Source organism: Diadema antillarum, unplaced genomic scaffold, assembly GCF_040938485.1.
Source record: "Diadema antillarum isolate AM-2024a unplaced genomic scaffold, OU_Dant_1.0 seq00000847_RagTag, whole genome shotgun sequence".
Classification (NCBI taxonomy): domain Eukaryota; kingdom Metazoa; phylum Echinodermata; class Echinoidea; order Diadematoida; family Diadematidae; genus Diadema; species Diadema antillarum.
Window position 1 is genome coordinate 122,405 of NW_027271721.1, and position 9,696 is coordinate 132,100.

Sequence of the window (9,696 nt, forward strand, 5' to 3'; positions counted from 1 at the left end):
ATACATCGTAGCAGAAAAAAATCTTTTAGTATGTAGCATTCCGCACTTGGTAATGGCTGAAACGCACATTTCATTTCATACACGCACATTTCATACACGCACACACAATAAACATCACACATGAACACAGACACACACACAGAAACACTCACACACACCTCACCCGCACAAACATGTCACACAAACAGGCACAATTGAATTACTTTGAAGAATTAAGTCAATAATCTAAAATTTGAAGATAATCGCGAAAGAGGTAAAGCACAACAGGCCTTTGCCTTATCTGATACGAAGGTTTCACACACACGCACGCACATATACACACACACACACATACAGAATTATCATGTTACACACGCGAAACGTTTGAAATAGATGGCAATTCATAATTGTATAGTTCAGTTGAATTTTTATTCAGTTAGCCGCGATCACACTGGCAAAAGATCGAGAAGTTTAAAATCGCGATCTTTAAGATCTCGAAGTTTTGCCAGTGTGGTCGCGGCTCATGATTCATCATGATTCACACGAGATGAATTCAGGCTTAACAAGGATTAATGAGACAAAAAGAAACCTCTTGTTTGCTGGTATCATACAAGACTTAACCGATAGCGGGAGCGATAAAAACACCTTAGAAATGAATAACAAACATTGTCCCTCGCCGTAATCTATCATTAGACTGTTTTTTACCATCTTGTGTACTTAATTAATTGTTTTATTATCGTGTTATGGTCCTGTTCTTTCTAGAGTTGTTGTTTGTTTGTTTGTTTGTTTGTTTTTATTGTCTAGGTGTGCGTCTTCCGGCGGCAACTTTTTAGACAACCTGTTGGACCGCATGGAGCAGTATGCCACCAACTTAGAAGCACTGGTGGAGGAGAGGACGGCCGCGTTCCTCGAGGAGAAGAAGCGATCGGAGACGCTCCTGTACGAGGTGCTACCAAGGTGCGAGACGTCACATTTGCATCTATTCTTTATCAAAATAATTGGAGCACTTATTCTTCCTGAAGGGCGTGGCGTTACACCGACCCTCTCCCGGTAGTGGCGACTGTACGACATTGAATTGCGCTACCAGTAGTTATCTGAAGACGTGGTCTTAAGAGTCTTGATACAGCATCTTTTTAAAGGAAGCAAATGTCTTTGTAGGAAAAAGAATCATTCAACAATGGTCAGAAATTTCCCTCACAATGGGTGCAATGTACAATGCGTGCATTGCGAGCAACGTAATCATATTTCCCTGTAACAACATATTTCCTTTCTTTTTTTAATGAGGGTGTTTTGAATCTTCATTGTGACAGAAAACCTGGTACTTGAAAGCTTATTTTCGCGATTGCATTCGCAGGAAAATAAATGTACGCAACTTGAAAAAAATGTTGCAAGTTTGCTCGTTTGTATTATCCCGACGACACGGTAGGTCACGATATAGACCTTTCTAAATAAAGATATTCAGAATGATTTTCTGAAATACCACTTCTTCATCCCTTCATCTTTCTCAGATCTGCATCATTTTTCCTCCTCCTCTTCTTCTTCTTCCCCTCCTTTCCATCTTCCTCCTGCTCCTTAAAATAATGGTAGTACTGATTATTAGTCAACTTTAAGCGTAAGTGACATGAGCATACACACACCATTTAAGTTCAGCTATCTTAGTTAAGCCACCTATGCTGTCTTTACATGCTGCTACTCAATATACTACTCTGTAACTAACCATAAGTACCATCTTGGATGTAGATAGATAATCGGACACAACGACATGTCTGTGTTTGACGTTCAATCCCATGAAAGTCTGTCCAGACATTTCTACTTCCCGTAACTGTTATGGTGCTTGCGCTTTTTGAAAGAAGGTTTCATACAACCTGGTAAATTCTCCGCCATCATCTGACAAAGTCTGAAGGGAGCGGGAAAATGTACCACAATTGAAACGAAGTAACATGTTATAATGGCTGTTTGTTCCGGTGAAGGTTCGTCGGCAGCTTGAAAGCAAAGCGATTGTCGCGCTCTGAGAGACTGGAGGGACACAATGGCATTGAACGTTTCTTTGTTTACCATGCTTACACTGACACGGTGTTCTCACAGGAATATCGTGCTCAAAGGGGGGAAATATTGTCGTCCGCGATGGCGACTTGGGTGGTTTTGTGGTGCTAGGGTTTGCGGTTTCCTTTCTCACATGATTCGGGTAGCAGTCAGAGAAGTTTGCCTGTGACCAGCAAATCGACCAGAGCATGGATTGTTAAAGGGGATGGCTAGTAACTGATCAGTTGGAATGCTGGGGGATGATTGTTCCAATCCTTGTGGGATTCATTTAAGAGTACATTATATATAATTGTTGGGTGAAAATTATTTGCTTCAGAATGGTCTCATATTCAAGTAATGTGCAGTGTAGTGTTTCCAGGTTAGCATGCCTGTACAGTGACGAGGCGATCGTTAACAGGCCGTAGGACCTTATGCATATTAAGTTAGAATTTTGCGATAAGTCGGAGGCATTTTCCTGGAAGTAATAAGTAAAACGCGTCATGCCTAAGATAGAGAACATCTTAATGTTGTTTTTTCCATCTTCACCAAAATAGTATAATCATTGAAATAAAAGCGGATTATGCTAAAGATGTAACAAAAAATTATAAGAGTCCATTGTGTTTGTTTCGGAATCTCTGTCAGTAATTCTCTCCGTTTTTCAATGATTAGTTTACTGTAGGATCTCTATTGGTTGACAGGTCTGTCGCTGAGCAACTAAAGCAAGGGTTGTCGGTGGATCCGGAGTCGTACGAAAGTACCACCATCTTCTTCAGCGACATCGTTGGCTTCACCTCGCTGTCGGCGCAGAGCACCCCCATGGAGGTTCGTCCTCGTCATCATCATCTTCATCATCAGTCCATCTCCTTCGTTTCTATCTTCTTCTTTCTTATCAACACCATTCTCTTGTCCTCTTGTGTTTATTCTTCTTTCTGCCTTCCTTCTCCTGATTGTCATTCTTTCTTTTCTTTTCTTCTTCTCCTCGATATTCTTTTTTTTTCTTCTTCATTCTCAAACTCTCTCTGCTATTTGCTTTCTATGACTCCTCTTTTCCTTTTTTCGCCATCTTCATCGTCTTGTTCATTTTTTGTAGGCGAGACATGTCATGGACTACATAAGTGAATGAACTAGAATGATTGTTGGCAGGCATGGTGCCGATACTGTTCATTTCGCTGATATTATCTACAATTTGCAACTAGAACAATCTAGTCCCTTTAGAGGAGTTCGACGTAATCATGCTAACGGGGAGAAAAGCCGTCATTGCCAACGGTTCGTCAAGCAAAGGATATAAATTGTTTATTTTGACCCCCCCCCCCCCCAAGAAAAAAGTATGTTAGGCAAGAGAATATGTAACCCTTAAATTTGTCGCCGTTATGACATATCGTGTCGTCGTCATCAAACTTTTTTAATTTTTCATCTTTATTTCTGTTTAGTCCGCATAGAGGACGATGCTATAAATGTACTTGCAATGCATTATCAGCAACTACGCACTTTTCTTTAGGTTTCCTGTATCATTCGACGGGAGAGATGAAAGCAATTATTTTCTCTGCGTCGTTTTACAGAATTGCTATGTGATTCGGTGGTTGCAAAAGTTGCGCTGGCAGGAACATTTCGGTGCACGCTTGATTTCTCTTACGATTACGTGTATCTTCTGCATAATCATTATGAATTTACTTAGATCAAACGGTATAACAGCATGATCATTGTTCCCTCTCTTTCATTGCTCCGCTCTGAATCATTTGCGTGGGCACTTAAACGACTTCGATCTGACACCATTTGACTACAGTGACATTTATTGGAGAGTTAGGCGTACTCGTAAAATTTCCTTTTATGTATACTGTTAAGCGGATAATGGCAGTTTGTATTATCATGACCTTCTGCCACTTTGCACCATGTTAAATCCAGGTTGTGGCCCTGCTGAACGATCTGTACACGTGCTTTGATGGGATCATCTCAAACTTTGACGTTTACAAGGTTTGTCTGTGCAGGAAACCATCAGAGGCGGGGATACTCTAAAGGGCGTGGGCTCTGCTTTATCGCGAAGCTTCATCTCTTGAGTCCCATGGTGCATTTCCCGCGCCTTTATGATGCCATCCACTTGTTGATAGCAGTGATGATGATTATGATGATGGTGATGATGATGATGATGATGACAACGATGGTGATGATGATAATGATAATAACAATAATAATGATAGCAATTATTGCAATGATAATGATAATAATGATAATAATAATGACAACAGGAATCATTGTTCGTTAACACTTGGCAGAGAGTGGTGGCAACATCTCAGTGCAACATTGACAAGTATGTCACAACCAAAATCAACGTCAGTAGCGCAGTATCAGTAGATGGAGTTTTCCAGAAGGAAGAGAAATGATCGTGCGAGGGAGCAGTGGTAGGCCCTCCAAATAATAGCTTTGATTGGTGGTTACAGCAGAATGGAAGAGCAAGTTGCCAGTTCTGTTTTCATCTTGCCAAATTGAAGCAAGATATTCAGTCATCTTTCATTTGTGCGTATTTCTGCATGTACATTAATCAATCTAAAAGAAAAAAACAACAACTTCTAAATTCTAATACATTGTATCATATTTTAGGTGGAAACGATTGGAGATGCATACATGGTGGTTTCGGGACTGCCCATCAGGAACGGGACAGCTCACGCCCGCGAAATCGCGGAAATGGCACTCGCCCTCTTGGCGGCGGTCAAGTCCTTCAAGATTCGTCACCGGCCAGACGAGAAACTCAAACTGCGAGCAGGAATTCACTCAGGTATGTTTCGCTCAATATTTCACATCGATTATTTTTGTTATTCAAAGATAGATTGATTGTTAATGAATGCACAAATAATGAAATGAATAATCAAGTCTACATAAAGTATGCAACTAAATGAATGAACAAGTACATGATGGAGTATAATAGCATAATATGATACTATACCTATACTAGCTGAATTGATTGCTTGAATATAATTCAAGTAATTGATTCAATTAAATTCCAGTTCATTTCCTTTTTTATTTGCCTTTCCAAACAATATACATTGATGCCACAAGTGTCAAAGTCATGGTATATTTCTTGTAACATATAGTATAACATGATCAGTAGGAATGCATCTTGTTTCAAGTTATCCAATACCTAGATATCTAGTTATCCATTAGATATTTTGACACTCTGTCGGGATGTACATTGTTATGTCTTCGTTCTTTTCTATGAATGACAGAATATGAAGGTTTTTCTTCTGTGTATTAGGTCCATGTGTCGCAGGAGTTATCGGTCTGAAGATGCCTCGATACTGTCTGTTTGGTGACACCGTTAACACCGCGTCTCGAATGGAGTCGACTGGTGAAGGTAATCATGCCAATGGCCTATAGTCAGTGCGACGGATTGATAATAATATGGTGAACAATCATCGATTATGTCGATTAAGCAACAAATCTCAAGCTAATGTATACGTTCATTCAAGCTCAAGGTATACCTTGCCAACGCTATCACCCCACCACACCACAAAGCTGTAATATTTTTGAGTTCTTTAATAAAAATTATGCGGTGAAAAGGATCTCTTCGTCGATTCAATTGATGCCGCATTCCCTCTTTTTTTGTTCTCATTTTTAATACACGATATCTCTGCCTTCTGCCTTTAACTGAGTTATTTCTAACATGTAAACAAACACTTCAGAACAGACTCGTGAAGGAGTAATATCAATCCTCAGCTGCTATTGTTCCGTATTTGCTTGTCTACTAGAGCAGGACTGTTGGCTGTGCAAACATGTTGGAAAGAATAACAAAATACATTGTAAATCTTTTACCCCGGTGTCTTACTCATGAAATCCAATTCATTTCCTTCCGTTCGTTTCTCTTTTCACTTTTGTTTCATTACAGCGCTGAAGATTCACGTCAGTGTAGCGTGCAAGTCCATTCTGGACAACTTCGGTCGCTTTGAGTTATCCCTTCGCGGGCAAATTGAGATGAAGGTAAATGAACTACCATATACCCCATGTTTGCAGACTAGGCTTCAATGTATGCTTTTCAATGTAATCAATAATATTTTCTAGCAAGACGTTTCGTCAATATTAGCTAATATTAACTTTAATGTCAGCTTTCGAAAGTGCAGGAAAAGGGATAATATTGCATTACATGATTTCAGAATATATCAACACACGAAAAGAATTTGTCAAATTGTAAATTTTTTTGTGTGTGGGTGAAACTGGGATATGCAGAGACATCTTCCTCTGACACATTTCAAAGATAATGTCACTTAAAAAAAATTCGAAAACCTTTTAGAATTTCTAGTATATACACTATGGACGGCATTCCACGTCAAACTGATATCTTCGAGTTTTAAAACAAAATCTCTGATAGAGTTTTAGGTATTTCTTTTTTTTTTCTCATCTTTGGACTGATACAAAAATAGAGACTAATTATGATTCGCCGACTTCACTCGATGAGATGTCAATGCTTTGTCTGAAAAACTAGGCTGCCTGACAACTCTTTGTATATTATTTACACGTTTAGAATCTAACATTATCATTTACTCTTTTTAATCCAGAATAGTTGAAGGCAATTCATCATCACTGTACCTCGTTTTATAAAGTATCAAAATATATTTTACGCAAACATTGTTTTTCCGACATCTATTTCCCTTGCTTTGTTCGTGCCTGATCGACATGAAAACAACATATACACACCCAGAAGTTCGAGAAGAAATTCGAAGTCTGCAGGAACTGTAGAAATGGATTGGAAATCTCATAATGAAAATTAATGACCTTCCTGATCATCTTAATCACCTTCCTGATCATCTTAATCAATCCCGTATACAGGGTAAGGGCATGCAGACGACATATTGGCTCCTTGGTCAGAAGGCAGAGAAGTGTTGGTATCGATAGCGAAAGTCGAGACTCGACGGACTCGAGACGAACACATCCATAGAGAAAAAAATGATACCTGACTGTTGCCATGGCTACTCATATGGTCTCTACATTACATACCCTTTCATAATCAAGGATTTTTTCTGAAATCCTAGCTCGTTAGTATTTGAGAGGCGTCACCAAGACTGTCGTATATGGTTATCTGGACAGTTCTATACGGTGCACTCCTTCTGTGTACGGTGTATACACTTATCTAAGTTGCGTAGCTTGAAATCAGGATTTATTGGCGTTTCAAAACCAGCATCTACCTGTTCTACCATTATACGCACAACATAATCAAACCAGAGAGACAGAAAACACAAAGATTCCATGATGTTCGTATTTCCCTAACTGTGAGCCGGATACAGAATGAAAACCATAATCATTGGGTGTTCGACAACCCCCGTATATTGTCAAATGATATTGCATGGTATGATCACCTATGACAGTTGGCACACGCTATATGCATGACTCATCAACCAAACAACAAACAATGACGACGATCATCATGGTATATGATTCGATTCTGTCAGTGTCAAGCATGCTGATGCTAGTGTACTATGTGTTAGTTTATGCGTTGATGGCGCAAATCACGCGTGTGGCGTACAAAACATCTTTAGGGTCACATGTAATACAAGTTCATCAACAATATGACTCGTGCAGTCATATCAACTCTGCCAGTGTTGCTGTTTCCGTGTTTCTAAAATGGTATCAACTAATACGTTTGATTTCAAAACGATGATGAAAATGGTATCCTTTATGATTGAACAAGTTCACATTAATTACCATGGAAAGAGAAAATAATGGAATTGTTTTCAAACATTTCTTTGGTTTGCTGTGTTACAGTACTATGTATGATAACAGTCTCTGTTGTTGGCAGATGATTTAAGTACAGTAAGAAAAATGGATCAAAGTCATATATCGACACTAAAATATAATGTGTGTATTGTACTAAGATCAGATTAGTACACGAAGTTACGAATTGGGTTACGGCAGGGCTGATGAATCGGTCCCGAGAAGGGGCGAAGGATTAGATTCTGAAGATAGGCCTAAGTAGCGATTCACGATATTTCATCGATATTTACTTATCCACTGCTGTCATGGCTGTTGTATACTCTCATAAACTCCGTGAGACAGTAGCAGTGAATTAGGGCACAGGATAAAGCAAGAGCGACGGGCCAGGGTGAGAGTTATTGTACAGGATGTTGGTTTATAGGAAGAATGGAAGATGAAGTCATTGTAAAATACGTAGAATTGATGTAATTTGACAAAAGAGTGACAGATTATCTATCACAAGGATGAAGGATAAGGTTGATTCATCTTAAAATGAAAATGCAGATTACGTTTTGTTAATAAAAATGAAATAAGGTAAGTAAGAAAGAAGCAGTGGTTCACATTACTCTAAGGGTCATGGAATTTGTTAAGCCTGGAGCAATAGAGCAGGTTAAAAATTGAAAGTAATACACGACTCCGGTGTTTATAGAGCGAATGAAGTCAGTTTCGTCAAAGAGAGAGAACAAAACCCTGAATGTTTCATTGATATCAAACACAATGAATAAATAATGTTACCAGTGACAATATCATTTGCAAATTGAATGACCTTATAATGTAATTAGATATCATTTTAGGTAAGTTGTTTTATCTGTGACTGATTTACCATATGTCCACATGTCATGAGATAAAAGGAATACACATGCACATACATGAATGTACGCACTTCAATTCTGTAGTGCAGTGAGTCTATTCTTTCTTCCTTTTTTCAACTGAAGCATGACTTTGTATTATATATATATTTTTTTTGCCAGTATGCGCTCTTATGTTTATCGATATCATTTATTTATTGCAAAGGCAAGTGTTTTTTTTTTGTTTATGATGTAATACCTGATTTATCTTGTGTTATGTTTTTGTTGAAAGAAAAAAGGAAGAATGATAATTAATGAATTGAATTGAAAAAAAAAATAAAAAATTGAAATAATTATTTCCATTTGTCAACGCTGGAATAACTTTAATCGGCAGATCGGTGGCAATGTATAGGCGTGATATTGTACATGTATAATATTAAGGATGATACATGTCGTTATATGTCGTAATTTGTATATCGCGTGTTGTATGCCATCTGATAGATTCCGGGTGTCATCTGCGGGGTCATGATACCTGGAAGTAGCCAACTTGGCTACGTGACTGATGTGGAATCATTTCATCAGGAAGTGCAACATCCATATAATGAACTGTGCCTGTAAACTTTCATTTCACAAAAACTTCTTTTTAATGATTCTGCATGTCACTCGTTAAGTCTATTAGGATTTTACACATTTTAACTACAACGGTGGTAAGGGGGGAAGGGGAGGTACCTTCGTGCAAAATTCTTTTAAAACCCGTTGAGGACGGACCGATTTTGCGACAACACGCATTTCCCATACACACCTGCCTGAGTGTACTCGGGACTCGGCCTCAAAGGGAAAGGTATACATTATTATGTATATGTGAATACTTTTGTGCATTTGCGTGTACATGTAGTTGGAAAACAAACTGCTAGACGAAGGCACCTACGTTACAAGGAAATTTACTTTCTACTTTGTGTTGGGTCTGTGCAATGAGCAATTATGCCACTTCGCAGCATTGTGTTTAGTTTGCGGGTGAACAAGATTTTTTTTTTTTTGGATATTTGTTATCAACGATGTAATCAATTCATAGTAATGTAAACATTATTGTCCTGGCAGGAATGTAGCTTAGTGCATATTAACCCCCATTTTCGAGGTAAACTGAAATTATTAAATGATCGTTAAATGTCAA

General features: G+C 38.5%; 1 protein-coding gene across 1 annotated transcript in view; it reads left to right on the forward strand.

Moving 5' to 3' along the window:
* LOC139740335 (atrial natriuretic peptide receptor 1-like) overlaps positions 1-6,882 on the forward strand; it is a 30,584-nt gene extending 23,702 nt beyond the window's left edge. The window contains exons 16-22 of the mRNA XM_071650929.1: positions 784-936; positions 2,700-2,823; positions 3,904-3,972; positions 4,597-4,771; positions 5,249-5,347; positions 5,879-5,970; positions 6,817-6,882. Coding sequence (XP_071507030.1) covers positions 784-936; positions 2,700-2,823; positions 3,904-3,972; positions 4,597-4,771; positions 5,249-5,347; positions 5,879-5,970; positions 6,817-6,882 — 778 coding nt within the window. The remainder of the gene's footprint in view (positions 1-783; positions 937-2,699; positions 2,824-3,903; positions 3,973-4,596; positions 4,772-5,248; positions 5,348-5,878; positions 5,971-6,816) is intronic.
* The last annotated feature ends 2,814 nt before the right edge of the window (positions 6,883-9,696 follow it).